The sequence below is a fragment of the Trematosphaeria pertusa genome (genome assembly GCF_010094035.1).
Source record: "Trematosphaeria pertusa strain CBS 122368 unplaced genomic scaffold BU26scaffold_10, whole genome shotgun sequence".
NCBI lineage: Eukaryota > Fungi > Ascomycota > Dothideomycetes > Pleosporales > Trematosphaeriaceae > Trematosphaeria > Trematosphaeria pertusa.
The window spans coordinates 1,253,611-1,272,831 of NW_022987221.1; the positions used below are offsets into that span (position 1 = coordinate 1,253,611).

The following is a 19,221-nucleotide window of genomic DNA, read 5'->3' on the forward strand; positions in this document are numbered from 1 at the left end:
TCTGAAAAGTACTCTTGCTACCGACTGTACAAACGACAACGGGCTTTGCTCTGATCGAGATCGTGGTCCATAGTGCGTATATAATAGACCCAAGAAGAGAGACAAGCTCAGCCGTCGATCCATGTGAAAAGCCCCTCCACGCTTGAAGGTCGCCCTTATATATGGCTCTCCGAAACTCCCTATCAAAGTACAACCGGAAAGCCGCCAAAATCCAGGTCTCCATGATTCCGACCCTGAATCCCTCCTCAACACACTGCTAGCAAGCACTAACCTCCAAGACCCCTCGCCACGCAGACACCGTAAAGGCTCACCGGCCATTCTCCCTCAGCTTATTATCCTCAGCAATCTCAAAGCGCGTCGGCCGTCGAGCCGCGTTGTCCTCACAACGAATTGGATGCTGATCCTTGCACCTGACCAGATGGAACTTGTACGCCGCCTTCTCCGTATCAACCAGCTTCTTCTCGACAACCTCGTAAAGGCCATCGTACCGCAAGCCAAATTGCGGTCGATAACGGTTACTTTTCATGAGCTGGTACGATCGGATGACGCGCACGGGATTATGCACCGTGTCACATGATTCTATCATGCGGACCGTGCTGTCCGTGGGGGTGCAGTCCTTGCCGTCGGTGCCGCTGTACCAGATATCTGTTCCGTTGTCCTCGTCGGCATACGTTGATTCTCCCATGCCCGAAAGGACGATGGAGTAAGCACCTTTCTCCTTCTCTCCGTATATACCGCCTTGAGGAGTGCCGTGGGCTCCATCTCGGACTGTGCACAGCTGCGTCGGCCACCACTGTCCAAGCACCAGGTGTCCTTGCCCGTAGAAATTGGCGTATTGCCTACCCTTGTAGGTAGGATCAATCCGGTCGCCACCGCGGTCGGTTCCCCTGGCAATCCTGATACCTCTTAAGATGTCAACCTCGAAGACCTCCTGGCGCCATCGGCTATAGAGCTGCCAGGCGTCGGCCTTCAGGTCCGATGGGAAGTCCACCTTCTTGGAAGCGAAGATGCGAGGCAGCCCGTATTCCGGGTCGAGGAACCTCGTCTTGCGGACTATGAAGCGGTCGACCTTGAGCGTGATCTCTGCCTTGTGCACTTGGTCACGCAGCTCTTCGAAGAGCTTTTCGAGCTGTGCACGGCTTACGCCCTGCTGTTCACAGCGATCCATGCATCCCTTCATGCTTGACAGGGCCGTTAACGCCTGCGTCGCTAGGGAACTGGGCCGCTTGCCCAGCTCTTTCATGCCTCTGTCCGTGGTCTTGATCTTTGCATACCATGCTGGCAGCTCCGACGGCAACGGGTACTCGTTATCGTCCTTGGCCTCAGGCGAAGAGTCATCTTCCTTGCTCTTGCTCATCGGCTTCTCGTTGTCTTTACAGGTGATGGGCTCAGGTTCCTTTCCCTTACCAGTAGATTTCTCTTTATTCAGTTCGGGAACGAAAAGAGAGCTCCGTGCCTCCACGAAATAATTTGGCGGTGTCGAGAGCGTGCCCGGCTCATCCTGGAGGCTGAGTGACTCAATATCTGCAGTTGCTCTCTCGGTGGCGAACGAGTTCGAAGACTGGGCCGAATTTCTAGCAGCCGCAGCTCTCGACGACTCTGCAACTCGTTCCATCTCTTTCTCCGAACCCATGCCACTGCTAACCACAGACTCCTTCCTCTTCATGACCTTCACCTCCCGTCTCCTCTCCCTCTCCCCATCTCCCTCGTCCTCGCTCCGCTCCTTCCGAAAGGGATCCGCCTCCCCCGAATCCGCAATCTCTTGAATCTTCTTGGCAACGAAATCCAGCGGTACTCCATACTTCGTGGAGTTCTCGACAACCAGATTAGTCAGCCATTCTGGATACTCGATAGCGACCTCCTGTTGCTTCTGCTTCTGTTTTCCGGGTGAAGGTGGAGGTGAAGGTGGCTGAAACGATGGTCGTGCGGAACCGACCATGTCGCGCATGGAGGTGAGATTAGTGTGAAATTTGGATGTTGGAAAGGGTGATTAAAGTGATTATCGATTGCCGCCCAAACGTGATGTCGCACCGAGGTCGTAGGTTGAGTTGTGATGTCGAACCTCCTGTGCGTTGTTTGTTTGCTTTTCCGTATCGCGATGTCGCCCCGTTTCACTAACACAAGCTCGCGTTGTTAAGGACTGCCCCTATAGACGATACACCCATCCGGATGGCGCATAGATGAATAGGGTGAGAGTCGATGAGTCGAGAGTTGAGGTGGCGATGGACAGGTGAGAGCGAGATCCTTATAGCTGTGCTATCGCGAATCGTCGCTGTTGTGTCGGGGACTAGCGCCACCCGGACACCGCCAAGACGCGACGTCATTGGACGGTTGACGGTGAACGTGAACAGGGGCGAAATTATTAATTATTATCTTATTCTCGTCACTGCGATGCGGTGAAAACGTGGAACGCATTGAATAGCGCTACGATGAAATATGGAATATTCTATGAAGACATACAAATCCCTTCTGGGATATATCTATGTACTCATGCCTGCGTCTATACGGAGGTACGCAGATCGCGGTGCCCCAACATATTGCCAACAGAAGTTTCCTGAGCCCAGTAAAAGGGATGACGAATCCCACAACGCACATTGCAGCTATTATATGTGTTATATGTTCGACCTCTCCGTCTCCCTTTCTTCGTTCGACACCACCTCTCCCAGAACCTCCCCTTCCACCATCGCATCACTTGGTCCCTTCCTAGTCGTCATCTCCCCATTCACCCTCTCTGTACTCAAGCTGATCCATCCCCGCACAGTGTCCTCCACCTGATTCAATATCTTCTCATCCTGTGGCAGACCTTTCTCTAATCCCTCCACGTCCCCTAGTTCCATGTCTTCCATGCTCGTATTCGCAACCTCCTGCCCGCTATTCCTCAGCACCTGCAGAACAGCCCGCGTATTGAGCCTGAGCACGCGCTCTGGCTCCTTTGCGCCAAAGATCTTAGTTGTTACCCAGGGGAAGAGCACGCCAAAATCGGACTGAGAAAGGTGTGCGGAGGCGATGGGGTAGAAGACGTGGGGACCTGGTTGATCCGGATAAGCAGCGTTCGGCCCAGAGGATTTCGAGAGGACGCGCTTCGTGTCGTTGAGGTTAGAGGACCAGTTGTAGAAAGCCTCGCTAAGAATAGCCAGGAGATTTGATCCACCCGCAGGGGATTGATAACATGGCATCGGCTTTGACTTCAACCACGCCGTTGCGGGGCTTTGGATAGGTAACGTCCACAAATCCAGCAATATCACTGGCGACGCAGGCGTGACCTGGCGCGCGATGGCTGAATCGTCTGAAGGCGTGAAGAGCGGCTTGAAGCTTGGATGCTCTGACCTCGGCCTATAATAGACCGACTTCACGAGCTGCACCATGGTCGCCGCGCCGAACGAGTGTCCTGCGAAGGCGATCGAACCCGGCTCATACAGGTTCAACTTGCTCGAGAACATTGCCAGCATATCCTTCCCGTTCTTCTTCTGTTCCACTGCCACATTCCTCAATGGCACCTGTGCGTCAATCTTAAGCAGCGCATCATGTATCAGTCCAAGCTCCCACAGCCGTATCCTCAGCTGTTCATCTCTGCCCTCGTATACTTCCGTCGACGCCTTATGTGGTAGTTTCTTGTACTCTATGCGCTTGACCTTCTCCGTCTCGTCTGGCGTATTAACGAAGGATATCGGCGAGCTGCCATCTCTGTGGTCCGGAGCCACGACCACTATGCCGTGGCTTGCTAGTGAGCCGCAGATGTGCGAGTACGAGTTGCGGGAGCCTCCGAGGCCGTGGGAGAAGAGCATAACGGGCCATCGTTTCGACTGTGTGGGCGGTTCGAGGAGATCGGCGTTGTGATGGACGGGTATCGTGATGAAGTAAAGTAATTGGGGGACTACACTGTAGATCAAGTCAGCCGGGGCTTCCAATTTCTGTATTGTGCAGTTAAACTTGCGAGAATATCTGCGAGAAAGCAGAACCTGCGCCCAAGAAGCGGGCATATCCACCCACATATTCTCGCTGCGGGCTCGGTATCCACCTCACGCCCTTCTGCTGGCTCTCCTCCTTCGCCGGATAGAACACCCTAAACGCAACGGTGGGCAAGCTGGCAGAGGCCGACGCCGGCGGCGGGCTGGGAGACTCCAATTGCGACGTCGGTATCTCCACATCCACCGAGCCAACTTTATACGGCCCCGTGTAAGCCGGAAACGAAGGCGTGGGGTTCAAGCGTTCGAGCAGGGTCATAGTGGCAGACCTGCTGAGGGCGGCGAGATACGACGGGCGGCGAGCGAGCGACACTGTGAAGAGAGGGTGCGTATGGGAGAATTGGAGAGAGAGAGAAGCCGGAAGACGAGAGAGAGACAGTAATAAGACGGGCAAATAGTGACGGAATTCTCAGACGCGCGCCACTAACGCAGGAACAGGCGCCGAATGGGCACGCGACATCAAGTCTTGGTCGTGACGAGCATTACCGACGTCCGCGGTCTCAAGGGGGTGTTTGCGCTGTCTCAACGAAGAAGCGCGTCTTCGTCTGCGAAGAAAGGTTATCTTCATCCTGAAGAAATTGAAGCTAATCCCTTGCCGAAGTGATCCGAAGCGTGTCGCGAGACCTCATGCCTCACTCGCCGCAGGGCCGGGGCTGATGACGTTGAGCGGAATGCGCGGGCCTCGCTAGGCTGCTTTGGGCTCGCCTCGTGAAAGCCGCGGTTCGCGTTGGCGTCACCTCGATAAGCCAAGCGGCTGGACAACACAGCCATCGCGGGAGCGACTGGCGACGCAATAACACCACCGTTTACCAATTCCCTTTTCTTCATTGCACCAGCGCGGGCGCCGACCATATCTCGACCAGATCCGCCTGCATTTGAAAAGGAGGGTTTCAGAGGACACAGCCATGGGGCGGCCACGCAAAGAGAGCAATGCGTCGAGCAGGAGTGGTGAGCCGCCGACACAAGTAGGTACGAAGCACGCCGAAGACCAAGAATAATCCACTGACGACGAACCAGGAGCTCGGTAGCATGTACGACTACCTCGCCAAAGTCATATTACTAGGTCCCAGCGGCGCCGGAAAGTAAGTACATCTCCCCTCCCTTCCCCTCCAAACCGCTCCGCGATAAGGCTCCCCCACTCACACATCCACCTCACCCACAGATCCTGCCTGCTGCACCGGTTCGTAAAGAACGAATGGAAAGTGCTCTCCTCACAAACCATCGGCGTAGAATTCGCCTCCAAGATCGTCCACATCCACCCGCGCGACGACCCCGCGCGCGGCTCGCGCAAGCGCATAAAGCTGCAGCTCTGGGACACCGCGGGCACAGAGCGCTTCCGCTCCGTCAGCCGGTCGTACTACCGCGGCGCGGCCGGCGCCATCCTCGTCTACGACGTCGCCAACTGGCGCAGCTTCGAGCAGCTACGCACGTTTCTGGACGATGCGCGCGCGCTGGCGAGCCCGAACCTGACCGTCATACTGGCGGGGAATAAAACGGATGTCGCAGAGACGCCAGGGAGCGCTGGCACATACGGAAGCTACAACTCCAGCGACGGCAGCGTGAACGAAGGCCGCGCGCCAGGAACGCCGTCCTCGCAATCCAGCCGGCACAGTGCCTCGCTGGGCCTCAGCGCCAAAGCCACTGTCGCGCCCGAGGGCCGCGAAGTGCCCTTCGACACGGCGTCGCGCTGGGCGGGGCAGAACGGGATCCCCGTCGCGGTCGAGGCGTCGGCGCTGAGCGGCGACAACGTCGAGGAGCTGTTCAGCCGGCTCGCGCGCATGATACTGACGAAGATCGAGCTGGGCGAGATCGACCCGGACGATCCGAACAGCGGGATACAGTACGGGGATATCGGCGGGTGGGGCGGGGGCGTGGATGATGGGAGTGTGAAGAGCGGGGTGGATGGGGTGAGGCATCGGCGGAGGGGGCGGAGGGGCGCGGGGACGCAGTTGCGGGAGTGGGAGGAGGTGTTTAGGATAAGGGGGTCGAGGGGGAGGGGGTGTTGTTGATACGATGCGGATGAGGAGTGTGAGGCGAGAGGATCTTCCGACACATTCGGCGTTGTGGTTGCATTGGAGCGATCTGATGGATAGACGCTCTGGCATTCGCTTTTGGCTTCACAGCAGCATACCCACGTTTCGTTTGGCATGGCATATAGATCTAGGAGACGGAGCGTAATGTAATACCTAATGCTGTCATTCCCAACCCTTTCGGATCCTATCCGGCACGATAGAGAGACGAAGCGCAGCACCAACGCAGCACTTCGAGATCAGACAAGACATGCATATAAACAACATAATTTTACAAGTAGTTCGCGACGCTATAAAAACAAAACAAAAAAGCGGTATAAGTCCGCAGATGGTGGTATCCAACGCAATATCAATATCAACATCAACATCAACATCAACAATCAACAAGCCCACTACAACCGCACAGCGCCCTAATGCTCCCCCATATCCTGCAACGGCATATAACTAACCTCCTCCCTATTTCTCCTCCGCGCCGCAATACTTTCCTTAACCCAGTCAATCGCCGTCCTAATAACGCCCGGCTGACCGAACCTCTCCTCCTCTTTCTCGCTCTCGGGGACCTCGGCGCTCGGATCCAGAACGCTGACCTTCATCCACTTGGGGCGGCGCCAGAACTTCAGGTGCAGAGAGCTAGCGACGACGGAGACGGAGGAACAGGCCATGGCCGCGCCTGCGGCCATGGGATGCAGCGACAGGCCCCAGGGGAGGAAGAAGCCCATTGCGAAGGGGAGGCCGATGACGTTGTACATGCATGCCCATGCGAGGTTTAGTTTGATGCGGTTGAAGATTGCTTTGCTAAGGCAGAGGGAGACGGGGATGGAGAGGAGGTCCGTGGTGGACATGAGCACGATGGAGGCGGCCTCCATGGCGACGTCGGTACCGGTTGACAGGGCGATGCCAACATCTGCTGATGCGAGCGCGGGGGAGTCGTTGATGCCGTCACCCACCATGCCGACGACGTGGCCGCGGGCTTGCAGATCTGCGATGATGGCTTTCTTGTCCGAGGGCGTGGCTGATGCGTGTACGTCGGCGGCGTCGATACCGACTTCTGCAGCTACGACGAGCGCAGAGGAGGAAGTGTCGCCTGTGACGATGGAGACGGTCATGCCGAGGCGGTGGAGAGCGAGAACGGTCGCACGCGCGGAGGGCTTAATGGTGTCGGAGAGGGAGAGTGTGCCGGTGTAGGTCTTGCCGACGGCGGTGTGAATGGTGGTTATACCTGCGGAGCGGGCTTGGGAACCTGCTCGTCGGTGGACGGGAGCGGAGGGGGTAAGAGGCTCGTCCAAGAAATCGGGAACGTCCACGCCTTCGGAGGCGAGGTAGGAGGCGTTGCCAACGAGGACTCTGTAGCGGGTACGCTCGCGGGAGACGGCGGCTTCGACTGATGCCGCGATACCTTTGCCAACGACGGCCTCGAAGTCGCCCACGGAGCCATCCAAATGTCCGTCAGGTCCAAGCCGGAGGTGCTCCTTCGCAGATCGGACGATGGCTTTAGCAATAGGGTGCTCGGAGCCCATCTCGGCCAGACCAATAAGGCTCCACCAAAGGTTCTTCTTAGCGTCGGTTGCCCATTCGCCTTGGATATCAGCCTTGGAGACGCTCATCTTTCCTACAGTGAGCGTGCCCGTCTTGTCGAATACGATATGGTTCACTTTGGTGGCCATCTCCAGCGCCGCGCCGCCCTTGACCAGAATTCCTTGCTCGGCACCTACGCCTGTCCCAACCATGACCGCGGTTGGCGTAGCGAGACCGAGAGCGCAAGGGCATGCAAAGACGATGACGGCGATGCAGAGCTTAACGCACACCATGAGCTTGCCGCCGCTGGCATGATCGAGGAAGACCTTGGGTGGATATGGGAGGACGTGGCTGAGGACCATCCAGGCGACAAAGGTTGCGAGGCCCAGGGTAATGATGATCGGAACAAAGTACCCCGCCACGGTATCTGCGAGACGTTGGATCGGCGCACGGCTAGTCTGAGCTTCCTGGACGAGTCGAACGATCTGGCTGAGCTGAGTGTCGCGTCCAGCTCGAGTGACCACGAAATCGAGACGGCCTGCTCCGTTGACGGTACCCGCCATAAGAAGCGCTCCCTTCTTCTTCAGGATGGGCATTGCCTCGCCCGTTACCATGCTCTCATCGACGTAGGTCTCGCCATGAGTAACCGTACCATCGGCCGGAATCTTGTCGCCAGGTCGAAGAATGACCACATCGCCCACTTCAATGAGCTCGGTAGCAATGACCTTCTCCTCAATTGCGTTACCCTCCATTGACTTGCGCTCATCTTTCTCGTCCTCAACGTCCCAGCCCTCGGCCGCCTTTGCAGCAGCAATAGGATCGGCGTAGATCGTAGCCATGGAAGGAGCGAGAGACATGAGCCTTGAAAGTGCCTTCGACGTCTGACCCTTGGCGCTGTTCTCCAGATATCGACCAATTGAAATGAACATAATCAACATCGTGCTCGTGTCGAACAGGGTCGTGGGCTTGGAGTGAGGCGGCACGAGAAACGACACTAGCATGGAAGCGACACTGAAGAAGAATGCAGCAGACGTTCCCAAGACGACCAGGACATCCATGGTGGGCGATCCATGGCTCAGTGACTTATACGCCGAAACATAGAAGCGCTTGCCGATCCCGAATTGGACGGGGATAGTAAGCGCCAGACAGACGAGATCTCCGAGGTAGACACCACGGAACATACACATGCTTCCGTAGTCGAGAAAGGGTAGGAACATAGGGAAGAACATGCTGGTGAGGAAGACTGGTACCGCAAAGCAGGCGGAAACCTTGACTGCCCGTTTCCATTCCTGGATCTCCTTCGTTTTCGCGAGAGACTCGAGCTGCGCGTTGTTGTCATCGGAGTCAGCTACTAGGGCGTTGTAGCCGGCAGCTTCAATCGCTTCGACCGTTGCACGGAGACCAATGATCTGCGGGTCGCGGTGAATGGTCGCTCGGGAGGTGTTGAAGTTGACGGACACGGAGGTAATTCCCGGTCGTTTTCGTAGTAGTGCTTCTAGGTCTTCGGCAGCTTTTGCACTGGGTAGACCGTAGATCTTGAGATGTACCGGACCATTATTTGCTGAAGACTGCTGGATGCTTCCATCCACTGACGAGATCAGCTTGGCGTCGAATCCCCGGTCTTCAATAATCTCCACTATTTGATCCTCCGTGAGTTTCGGGTCGTGCACGAGAACCGCGCGGTTTGCCAGCAGGCTGATGTTGAACTGGTAGACTCCCTCCACGTCCCTGAACCCGCTCTCAATGGCCGATGTGCAAGCGCCGCATGTCATTCCTTCTATTCCGACCGTCGTCGTCATTGTCTTGTGTTTCTTCTGGCTCTTACTTCTCCTTTCGCCAGCCGTGTGTGCTACTGTCTCCAACACTTTGGCCTCAAACCCCACGTCCTCTATTGTCTCGGCCAGCTCCTCCGGCGATATTATCGTCGTGTCGTGCTCTATTACGGCGCGTTCGGAGAGTAACGATATGCTGAAGTGCTTGATGCCCGAAACGTCCTTGAAAGCGCCCTCAACCGCGGACGTGCAGGCGCCGCAGGTCATGCCTCCCACTGACAGAGTAGTCGTGGAGACATGGAGATCCGCCATAGCGTCCTCCTCTTCCGAATCGCTCAGGAAATGATCCGACCCATTCTGCACCGGAATGTCCGAGGATATGACTTCGGCGTCAAACCCCCTGTCCTCTATTATCTCCTTCACCCCTTCCGTCGATATTATCGTCGGGTCGTGCTGCACAACCGCCCGCTCCATGACCAAGCTCACAGACACGTTTCCCACGCCATTGACGCCCTGAAAGCCCGACTCGACTGCGGATGTACATGCGCCGCATGTCATGCCCTCGACTTTCAGCGTCGTCGTCGCCATGTGCGCCGTTGCGCCGTTCGCGGTCGTCCGGGAGGGTGCCATAACGCGTAAAGAAGGTACTGCAACGCGCTACAAGCAAAATGCGTTTGAATAGGTCGTTCCGAGCAAGATCCGGAGTCGTCAGCGGCCGGAGGGCGGCAGGCTCGCACGAGGCGGCGTCGTCGAAGGGGGCCGACGGAGGCTATGTACTACCTCATGCAAGCAATAAGCGTGGCGCAAGTACCGAGAACAATATATGAGAGCCGGGGCTTGGTGGAGGGTCGGCAAATGACTAGAAGGCCAGCTTCCTTATAAATGCCAGATTGTCTGCAAATACTTCGGAGAGGAGGAGTCCGCAAAGCCACCAGCTCTTCCGGGCTTAAAGCCGCGACGCTGCAAATGTCGACACAGGCTGGGGCGCCGAAGACGGGTCGCGCTAGCGCCCAATGCGGGCAGAGGGTAAGCTGATAGGCTTGCTGATTGTAGTTGGCGCCACGAGCTGAGTACTGCCAGATGGCGAGCGCTGAGAGTGATTAATAAAGAGCAGAGTCGAAAGATGCTGATTGTCGTGCCCATAGATGCCGGCGTCAAGTTATATGGCAGCCATTCACGGCGATGAATATTGTTTCGGCTCCTCCGCTTGGCATTTGAAACGGGGCCGCGTTTGATCTTTGCAGATGCGACAACAGCGCCCTCAGTTCCTCAACGGTTGATCGCGTAATCTGGCCCTGCTTCAGGCCGGCCGGAAAACGTGGATAATGTGTAGATGGCTTCGCGAACCGAGTAGTCCGCATCCCCTTTCCGCCTGCATGAGCGAGCCCACTATGGCGACAATACGAGCCATCCAGGGCCCATCTACACGGAGGGCGAGCTGCCGTGACTGCTGAAGAATCGCACTGCAGCCACAACCCGCCTCAGTGTGAAGACCAACGTGAAACCGCTGTCTAGCTTACGTGTGTGCTAAAAGCAGTATGGGCAGTGAATAATGCTTGCCCTAGTCTCAGGCACGGGGCCGAGATCTCACCTATCTTATCGCGATCTCAGACCCACTTTAATGCGCCAACCGTGGAGCTCGCTGCGCTGTTGACTGAAATCCAAACCCCACCACGACCGAAGCTCCAAGCTCCTCACAACCCGCAATCGAAGACTGGGAGAGGCGGACAAGGCAAAAAAATGGAGCAGACAAAAGCACTCAACGCCCTGGAGCCCTTCCTCGCGCTCAGCAAGTCCGCAACATCACCCAGGGCAGCCGCGGATCTCGTCACCCAAGCTACCTCCGCACCGAACACTTACGTCTTCGCGGAGCTCCTGCAGACGCCGAACATCCAGAAGCTGCGGGAGTCTCAGGACTATGCTTCGTACCTCACGCTGCTGGAGATCTTCTCATGGGGGACCTGGGAGGACTACAAAGGTACGCCTACACGCTCTACATTCCCCACAGAACGACTACGGGAAGCTAACACGCCCCCAGCCCAGCGCCCCAACCTCCCCAAGCTCTCCGCCCCCCAGCACCAAAAGCTCCTCCTCCTAACCCTCCTCCCGCTCGCCCGCTCCCGCAAAACCCTAACCTACCCCTCCCTCACCACGGCCCTCGACCTACCCACCCCGCGCGCCCTCGAAGAACTCATCACCACCGCCATCTACGCCGGCCTGCTCACCGCAACGCTCGACCCCGCGCACTCCCTCGTGAGCGTGACCTCGGTCGCGCCGCTGCGCGACCTGGCGCCGGGCGCGCTGCCCGCGCTGCAGGCGGCGCTGGCCACGTGGGCGCAGCGCAGCGACGCGGCGCTCGCGGAGCTGGAGGCGCGCGTCGCGGAGGTCAAGAGGGCGGCGGTGCGGCGCGAGAAGATGCGGCGCAAGAGGGAGCGCGCGCTCGAGGTGGCGGTCCAGACGAGCGAGGAGAAGGGCGCGGGGAAGCGTGGGGCGCTGGGCGATGAGGACTTTATGGATATTGATCAGGAGGGGGGTGGTGGACGGGTGACGCGGGGGACGAAGCGCGGTGCTGGGGGGTTCAACTTCGCGAGCATGGGGCGCAGGATAGGATGAGCGTGGTGGGGTGTCGTATGTCTACTGAGCGAGCGGTAGCTGCGTGAGCTTTGTGGTGCACTCCTGCTTGTGACTTGAGGGGTCCTCAGACACGGTATAGCTACTCTTGGAGTGCGTGGACTCATCCAGGGAGTGTACGGCCTTGCGGAAGATCATGAAAAGGCCAGTGTCCAGGGCATGGACTAGGTCATTCCAGTCTCCATCGACCGAGTCAGGATGGATAGGATAGATGAAGGATAAGACTTGTCCGATTCAACCTTCTCGCTATTATGACAGTATCCTATGCATGACCCTGCGCACAGCCTCCCGGTGTTACTACGGAGATCTATCTACACCAGACGCATGAGAAATAAACCGGGAAGAAAAAAACTAGAACCAGCACGGTGACCCAGTAGTGACCAAAGAATCACCTGGGTATTCCATGCAACCGAAACGCCCTTCTTTTCGACAAACGCCATGCATGCTTCTTCAACTCCGAACTCGGACGGCGTGGTGTGGAGGTGTATGGGGCGGCAGTGTGTATCGGCCAGTTTGCGGGGGAAGAGCGTGCTGATTGTGTTGGAAATGTGAGAAAACGGGGTATTTATGGAATGCTGATGCATCGAGTCGAAAGCCGAAATGAGGGCAGAAAAAAATCGAGACGAGAGTTGAACAAGAGGAGGTTATGCTGGCGCAGCAGGCGGCGGGTAGGGTTGTGTTGCCGCCGTTGAACTCGAGCTCGCGTGCTGGTTCATCTGCGCCTGGAGCTGACCGGCCATGGTCCTCAGCGCCTCCCTCGTCGCGTCGATGTTGAGCTCTCCGCGTTCTTGCGCCTCCTTGAGGTACTGCTCCCACTCGGGGTCCATGGGCACATTCGCGCCCTGTTCCCTGAGCGCCGCGGCGTGCATGAGTCGCTGATTGAGCTCGAAGCCCACGCTCTCGTCCACGTCCTCCTCGTCGCTCTCCTCGTCTTCCTCATCGCGCATTTCCGTGTCCGCGGGCCTGGGATCTGTGACCACTTCGCTCGCGGACACCTCCTCGATCTCGACCTCGATGTCCGTCTTCACGTTGATGCCCTTTCCGCTGCTGTGCATTCGGTGTTTCCGCCGATCCACCCACTCTGTAATCTCCATCCCCGTGGTATCCCTCACCTTGACGCCCTCGTCGCGCTCGTAGCGCTCGCGCGCCCACAGCGTGCCTTCCCACCTGCAGAAGCCCTGGATCTCGCTGTCCGTGAGGCCCAGCCGGTCGAACGCCTCGAACAGCTTCTTGTGGTGCGGGAAGCGGCCTAACCGCTTGCGGTGCGGCGCGTAGGCGTAGTTGAGGCCGGGGTATCGCGCCTCGATTGTGTCGAGCGAGCCGTAGAAGGTGGCGGTTTCGATGCGGACTTCGCCGACAAGGTTTTTGGAGAGGTGCGCGGAGAAGGAAGGGGGATCGGTTGGGGAGGGCGTCGGGAAGAGCGTGTTGTACACGAGGACTGAGATGGGGTTTCTGCGATGCATGGCGGAGTGCAGCGCTTGAGCGCTGAGGATTTTGAACGCTGAGTTAAAATCTGCGACTCGTGGGCAGGCGCCGTGGGAGCTCGATGTGCGAGGATTGATGCTCGCAGTCGAGGTGGATTCGTGGTAATGTGGGAGGGTAGAGTCTAGGTAGGTGCGCCGGGGAGGATTCACTAATTATGCGTGGTGCCTTCCGTTCTGAGGTGCTCGAATGAGCTTACAGCCGGCGTGACCGTGTGTTGGTCCCTGACTACTGCGCCGCCAATCCCGCTCAGCTTTTGCTCGTCAAACGCTCTGCGAGGATTTCAGGTGACCGCTGTTGACTGTTCCGGTTCCACAATTGCTTGCAAAACCAATTCGCCGCGCTGATGCCTGGAAATGCTGGCTGGGAGTGCCTGCTGTAACGTATGCCGGAGAGATTGCGGATGGCGGCCTCCTTGCGGACCGCCCTGGTTTCAATACCTAGGAGGCTGCTGCTCGGCGGGCCGAGAACTTAGAAGAGGCGTTTCGTGAGGACGAGGGACGGCACGCGGTTGAGCTGCAGGCGTCCGGAGCGGAGCCGGGGGAGAGAACAGCGTCGACGAGGCGTCGGACGAGCAAAAGGACGGGAGCAGCAAAGGGAGAGAAGGGGAGCATAAAGCTAATAAATAGCGCCTCACCGCCTCCTTATAATTACTCGACGACGGGGACGGCGAATGTCAATCCTCCCCAAATGCCACGGCGAAGCCAGGACCGGGGTCAGCCCGAACGCACACGAGACCCTGTCTGCGATGCCCTTCTTATTCCGTCCATGGCCACTCATCAGCCTCAGCTGGGCGCAGGTCACTGTATCCAGCGCGCGCCCGTGCAACCCAGCAGTGCACAGAGCGTGGTGTGCGTTGTCAAGGTGGTCAACGACGGCAGCTCTGCGCCCAATCGACGCCCATTATCCGGCAAGCTTTTAGACCCGGCCAGCGAACCGGGCCCGGCTGGTGCGCGCGGTTGGCATCTGGAAAAGGCGAAATGCAGGACGAGTGGCCGTCTGGACGCCCGGCTGCATGCCAAGCGGTGCCGCTCTTTCATTCTCTGCTTCCAGTACCTTTGTATCAGAGGGCTTAATCTCTTGCGTGTAGAGGGCACGTCCAGCATCGCGAAGTGCGGTCCTATGGTTCTTCATGCACTGTCCCATGGCGCGGGAGCCCTGGAATGCCCCGAGACGAGATGAGATGAAGCGCCAGCCCGATTGCGGCTAGATCCTGCCAAGGATCTGTCTGTCGGTACCTGCCAATCATTCGCCACCATTATTAACCCCGGCAGCCGAGGCCCGTGCCAGCGCCCGTCGTCCATTCACTCGCCCTGTCAACACCACCCGAACCACTTCACGCGCTCCCATTTTGGCCGCCATCAGACACCTCCGATATTCTACCGCGCCCATCTTGCTGCAATGGAAATTTTGGGTTGGCGTCCGTGCTCGACCGCCCCATGTCCACCTTCAAAGGCATCATAGCAGAATTCCCGCAAATACGCATCGACCACTTCCGACAGCAGCCAGGGCACAAGGCGCCTTTGGCTTGTTTCTTAAGCCATGTGCACAGCGACCACCTCGTGGGACTCGAGTCCTTGAGAGCACCCTTCGTGTATTGCTCTGCAGCAACTCGGGAGGTAAACGAAATCTCTACTTTTCTCTTACTTGGAACCTATCATGGCGATGAGATTGGCGCTATGGGGGAGCTGTGCGTTTTGGAACGAATCTGCGGCTAAAATTGAGACTCTACGAGGCTGACACAAACCCAGATCCTCTTGCGGCTCGAAAAATATCACTACCGCATCAATTTCGCGCGTGGTGTCCTCGAAAGCCGCAATGTTACCTACGATAGAAGCATGCGCAAGTTGGCGAAGCCGCTTCCGCTCGACACGCCAACAGTCATCGAGCTAGCTCCCCGGAACAGCATCCAGGTTACCCTGATCGACGCAAACCATTGCGTAGGAGCTGTTATGTTCCTCATAGAGGGCGACGGCAAAGCCATCCTCTACACAGGCGACATACGAGCCGAGACGTGGTGGGTGAACTCCTTGGTGCAGAATCCGGTGCTATTGCCTTACGCACTTGGCTTCCGACGATTAGATTGCATGTACCTAGATACGACGTTTGCCACCAAGTCTACGCCATACCGCGAGTTTCCTTCGAAAGCAGAAGGAATCAAAGAGCTGCTGGATAAAGTAGGGGCTTGTTCTGAAGATACTATATTCTACTTCCACTCGTGGACTTTTGGATACGAGAACGTCTGGGTCGCATTGGCTACCTTTCTGGGATCTCGGATACATTTAGACGACTACCGCACTCGAATCTATGCGGCCCTTTCTACCTTAGACAAGAAATCTTTAAGAGAGGCTGGCCTGAATGCTCAGTCGGACAATAGGTTTTTGCGAGAATCTGGTCTGGAAGTCCGCGAAGCCCCCGCATTATGCGGCTTCAGAAATAGCAACCACATCCAGCCTGGATGCCTGACTTCGCATCCAGGTGTTCGTATCCACAGCTGTGAACGTGGCATGGGATGTCCTATCGTTGATCATGACACGGACGCAAGGATCGTCCATATCATTCCAATGATCAACCGTGTCAATGGAACCGAGATCGCGGAACTCGGAGCTGGAGGTGGAAAGGGCGACTTGAATCAGAAGGAAGAGCTGGAGACCGGCGATGCGGTCGATGTTGGTAAGCTGATGGAACTGTGTGCGAAGACAATCAAAGATGAGAGAGTGCTGTCAGGTGTACTCGCTCTGCTGCAGCAGGTGCTGATTGACGGAGATGACACAATTGACCTTGGAGCGGACCTACAGAAAGATAGTCAAGGGAGCGACGAGGACTTGACTCTGCAAAGCCTCGTCTCGGTCCTTTCATCGCACGCTTCCAAAGGCGACGGTCAACAGGAACTAGGAAACCGAACAATTCGTTTCCCTTATTCACGGCACTCGTCTTACTATGAACTCTGCGGCCTCGTCGATGCCTTTCGTCCGAAGGATATCTACCCCTGCACGGTCGACGACGCGAACTGGAGTCCTTCCCTGGGAATGAAGTACCTCTTCGGCGCCTTCTGCTCAGCGGACATCTTCCGCCACGATGCGGAGATGATGCAAGTATACGAAGCCAAGCTGGAGCAGGAGTCCAACCGAAAGCGGGATAGAGATGAAAGCCAACGTGAGACGCAAAGTAATGAGGGGAATAGGACATTGAGCCCTATCGCAATTAAGCGCCCCAGGCCAGACGATGGAGCGGACCCCCCAACACTGGAACAGGACAAAGAGGAACACTCGACAATTGCCGCGCCGAAAAGCCCAAGCGAAGTCGAGCCAGACGTCGAAATCTCCATCGCATCCCCTCCGCCAGTACTGGTAACGCCAGAGCCCACCAAAAAAGTTCCTCGCCTCCCGGATGCCCGCCCGTCGTCATTGATAGCTCAGAAAATCACGACTTCCGTTCCTCCACCATCATCCGCTCTACCGACACCCATCGAGCGCTCGATCATCCAAACCCCCAGTATCATGAAAGAGAGAAAGCGGAAAGTAACAGACAGGCAGATAGCATATGAAGCAGCACTAGGCGTGCGGCTGACCTGGGCCGACTACGGCGGCCTAGTGTCGACAAGGAGCAAGATCGACCTAGAGGAGGAGGAACTGTAAATTTCACTCACCACAGCAACTACCCGCCATCAGTTCATCTGTTTAACAGAGAGGAGAGAGGCAATGCTTGCACGTGGAGTTAGTTATGGAATGACACTCAATATCAGGTTCGATAACGAGTATTCACAATATCAAGCTAATATATACAAAGAAATTCTCCCTCAAGCCACCGCCACTCCCCGTCCCCTTTTCATAGGATACCGCAGATCCCATTATACGCGTCCTTAGCCTGGAACGACGAGTCGAACAGCAACGGCGTCGAACTTGCTCTCCAGGAATTCTTATCGCTCACGCCCCACACCGTAATCCCCACACAATTCTCCACGTCAAGGCAAGCCTGCACAGCCGTCTCGTAGTCAGACGCAGCAGCGCCCTTGATATCCAACTCCGTGATCGCGCACTCGCTCGCAGCGCCACAGATCGCTTTGAGCGCGGCGGGGTAGTCGGAAATGGGCCAGCTGCCGGAGAGATGCGACTGCGAGCCGACGCCGTCGATGGGGACGCCGGCGGCGACCCAGGCTTTGACCTTGGATACCATGGAGGTCGTCTTTGCGTAGGTCGCGCTGTCGAGGTTGTAGTCGTTGATGTACAGCTTCGCATCGGCATCCGCCTCCTTGGCGGCGTTGAACGCGGTCTCTACGAAGGAGTCGCCGAGGACGTTGTAGAAGACACTAGAGCGGAAGCTTCCGTCTTCGTTGAGGATCTCATTTACGACGTCCTATGCGTATCACGCGTTAGCCGTCATGCTCCACACAGGCCTCCGTATCCGCCGTAAGCCTCCTGGAAGCCGGGGCTGGGAGTAAGGGGGGAAAGTGGCTTACCCAAGCATATATCTTCCCCTTGTACCGCCCGATAACCGTCTGGATATGGTTCGTCATGACGCCTTCCAGCGTAGTTTTATCCGTGATGGACGACACCCAGGTCGGCAGCTGCGAGTGCCACACCGTGGTATGCCCGCGGATCAGCTTGCCATTCGTCGTCGCCCAGTCGACGAGGTAGTCGGCGCCCGAGAAGGAGAACTGGCCTTGCGTGGGCTCTGTGGCGTCCCATTTCATACTACATCACTCGGATCAGCCCCCTGTATGGGAAAGAGAATGGGATGCTCGAACAAAGCGCATATAGAGTGGCAGGATGGGGCAGCGACTTACGAGTTCTCAGGCGTCACCTGGCCAAAGTCACCAACGACGATCTGCGCATTTGTAGCATCGCTCAGCGTCCCCTGATCCGCCGCCGTCCCGATGTACTTCTTCCCCTTTGCCACGAACGCCGCGTTCAGCGCGCAGCTCTCCCCATGCGTCCCGCTGCTCGCCGCCGCACTCGCACTGTTCGTCGCGCTGGGCGCGGCGATCCTCGTAACCAGGGTCGTCGCCGTGCCCACCGGCGCTGCACTGCTAGGCGCGGGATTAGGTTCAGCCGAGGAGGTTGATTGCAGGCATTGGGAGTAGTAGGCGTTCTGCTCCACGCACTGGTGGCCCTCGGTGCAGGTGGTGTCGCCCTGGTAGTTTGTGCCGCCGCATTGGCCCCAGGGCTGGACGGCGGCGAGGACGGCGGATGTAGAGGAGAGGGTGAGGACGGTGAGGTAGAGTGTGTTGCTGCGGACGCGCATGGTGGGTGTTGGTTTTGACTGGCTGTTTTTTTTGGCTGGGAAATGTGTTGGATGGGAGAATGGTGGAGTAGGAGCGGGTGGGTGGAAAGGTGAGCTGGATGGATGGGAATCAAGCAAGCTTCGAAATGCGGACAGATGAACGAGTAGTGGGTTGGCTTAGAGAATGAATGAACGAACGAATAGTTAGAAGGAAGTGAGGGTCCACCGGTAGAAGCAAGCAAGTCTCCTCAAAACAACTCAACTCAACTCAGCCCAGCCTAACGAATGAATGGTGGAAGAAAAGACCGTAAGTAAAGGACCGAATGTGCCTGCGCAGCAAACAATCCCACAAGAGCGGAGGGGCAGACGGGGAAAATATATTAACACCACCCACCACGCGATCGATCGAGCCCACATCTCGGTCGACCGAGGCGTGTCTAGGTGTGCAGATTGATTGATTGATTGATGAGAAGGAGGGCATTGTTTCATGAAACCCTGAAACGCGCTTGTCTCCCAGCAGACCATTACCGCGGCGCCCGCTCCTTCGACTTTCAAATATAGTGCTTAGTGCGAAAAATTTCAAGCCATAAACACAAGCACCAC

General features: G+C 57.1%; 9 protein-coding genes across 9 annotated transcripts; 3 read left to right on the plus strand and 6 right to left on the minus strand.

Moving 5' to 3' along the window:
• Positions 1–307: 307 nt before the first annotated feature.
• BU26DRAFT_521247 (uncharacterized protein) lies at positions 308–2,236 on the minus strand (the record flags this gene model as incomplete). Its single annotated transcript, XM_033829486.1, is given in 5 exon segments — positions 308–1,346; positions 1,563–1,813; positions 1,859–1,952; positions 1,997–2,136; positions 2,152–2,236. The coding sequence occupies 3 exon segments, from the start codon at positions 1,937–1,939 to the stop codon at positions 308–310; spliced, it is 1,371 nt and encodes a 456-aa protein (XP_033681855.1). The 5' UTR covers positions 1,940–1,952; positions 1,997–2,136; positions 2,152–2,236.
• Positions 2,237–2,494: 258 nt separating this feature from the next.
• Positions 2,495–4,044, minus strand: BU26DRAFT_521248 (platelet-activating factor acetylhydrolase precursor). Its single transcript, XM_033829487.1, has one exon. It carries the CDS (start codon positions 3,990–3,992, stop codon positions 2,613–2,615), a length of 1,380 nt encoding a protein of 459 aa, XP_033681856.1. The 5' UTR covers positions 3,993–4,044; the 3' UTR covers positions 2,495–2,612.
• Positions 4,045–4,803: 759 nt separating this feature from the next.
• BU26DRAFT_607020 (ras-domain-containing protein) lies at positions 4,804–5,974 on the plus strand (the record flags this gene model as incomplete). The annotated part of the gene is made up of 3 exons (XM_033835714.1): positions 4,804–4,930; positions 4,983–5,047; positions 5,128–5,974. The coding sequence occupies exons 1-3, from the start codon at positions 4,871–4,873 to the stop codon at positions 5,972–5,974; spliced, it is 972 nt and encodes a 323-aa protein (XP_033681857.1). The 5' UTR covers positions 4,804–4,870.
• BU26DRAFT_541828 (heavy metal translocatin) lies at positions 5,946–9,912 on the minus strand (the record flags this gene model as incomplete). The annotated part of the gene is made up of 2 exons (XM_033831612.1): positions 5,946–8,832; positions 8,863–9,912. The coding sequence occupies 2 exons, from the start codon at positions 9,910–9,912 to the stop codon at positions 6,406–6,408; spliced, it is 3,477 nt and encodes a 1,158-aa protein (XP_033681858.1). The 3' UTR covers positions 5,946–6,405.
• Positions 9,913–10,035: 123 nt separating this feature from the next.
• BU26DRAFT_54081 (uncharacterized protein) lies at positions 10,036–10,547 on the minus strand. The gene has a single exon (XM_033831570.1). The coding sequence runs from the start codon at positions 10,423–10,425 to the stop codon at positions 10,159–10,161; it is 267 nt and encodes an 88-aa protein (XP_033681859.1). The 5' UTR covers positions 10,426–10,547; the 3' UTR covers positions 10,036–10,158.
• A 402-nt stretch (positions 10,548–10,949) lies between these two features.
• Positions 10,950–12,201, plus strand: BU26DRAFT_607022 (COP9 signalosome subunit 7). Its single transcript, XM_033835715.1, has 2 exons — positions 10,950–11,260; positions 11,321–12,201. Exons 1-2 carry the CDS (start codon positions 11,023–11,025, stop codon positions 11,893–11,895), a joined length of 813 nt encoding a protein of 270 aa, XP_033681860.1. The 5' UTR covers positions 10,950–11,022; the 3' UTR covers positions 11,896–12,201.
• Positions 12,194–13,730, minus strand: BU26DRAFT_54159 (uncharacterized protein). Its single transcript, XM_033831603.1, has one exon. The coding sequence runs from the start codon at positions 13,374–13,376 to the stop codon at positions 12,558–12,560; it is 819 nt and encodes a 272-aa protein (XP_033681861.1). The 5' UTR covers positions 13,377–13,730; the 3' UTR covers positions 12,194–12,557.
• Positions 13,731–14,834: 1,104 nt separating this feature from the next.
• On the plus strand, positions 14,835–17,033 carry BU26DRAFT_431532 (uncharacterized protein; the record flags this gene model as incomplete). The annotated part of the gene is made up of 2 exons (XM_033823930.1): positions 14,835–15,014; positions 15,147–17,033. The coding sequence occupies 2 exons, from the start codon at positions 14,835–14,837 to the stop codon at positions 17,031–17,033; spliced, it is 2,067 nt and encodes a 688-aa protein (XP_033681862.1).
• A 110-nt stretch (positions 17,034–17,143) lies between these two features.
• Positions 17,144–19,060, minus strand: BU26DRAFT_488225 (glycoside hydrolase family 10 protein). The gene is made up of 3 exons (XM_033825973.1): positions 18,182–19,060; positions 17,855–18,089; positions 17,144–17,751 (listed from the first exon to the last, which is right to left on the minus strand). The coding sequence occupies exons 1-3, from the start codon at positions 18,637–18,639 to the stop codon at positions 17,224–17,226; spliced, it is 1,221 nt and encodes a 406-aa protein (XP_033681863.1). The 5' UTR covers positions 18,640–19,060; the 3' UTR covers positions 17,144–17,223.
• Positions 19,061–19,221: the final 161 nt, after the last annotated feature.

Excerpts from the sequence above, each read along its gene's own strand:
- BU26DRAFT_521248 (XM_033829487.1), bottom strand. The coding sequence starts at position 3,992 with ATGTGGGTGGATATGCCCGCTTCTTGGGCGCAGGTTCTGCTTTCTCGC.
- BU26DRAFT_54159 (XM_033831603.1), bottom strand. The coding sequence starts at position 13,376 with ATGCATCGCAGAAACCCCATCTCAGTCCTCGTGTACAACACGCTCTTC.
- BU26DRAFT_488225 (XM_033825973.1), bottom strand. The coding sequence starts at position 18,639 with ATGCGCGTCCGCAGCAACACACTCTACCTCACCGTCCTCACCCTCTCC. Across the intron at positions 18,090-18,181 it reads CAGGTGACGCCTGAGAACTC|TATGAAATGGGACGCCACAG; the intron begins GTAAGTCGCTGC and ends CGAGTGATGTAG. Across the intron at positions 17,752-17,854 it reads AGGGGAAGATATATGCTTGG|GACGTCGTAAATGAGATCCT; the intron begins GTAAGCCACTTT and ends TGATACGCATAG.
- BU26DRAFT_607022 (XM_033835715.1), top strand. The coding sequence starts at position 11,023 with ATGGAGCAGACAAAAGCACTCAACGCCCTGGAGCCCTTCCTCGCGCTC. Across the intron at positions 11,261-11,320 it reads GACCTGGGAGGACTACAAAG|CCCAGCGCCCCAACCTCCCC; the intron begins GTACGCCTACAC and ends ACACGCCCCCAG.
- BU26DRAFT_54081 (XM_033831570.1), bottom strand. The coding sequence starts at position 10,425 with ATGGGCACGACAATCAGCATCTTTCGACTCTGCTCTTTATTAATCACT.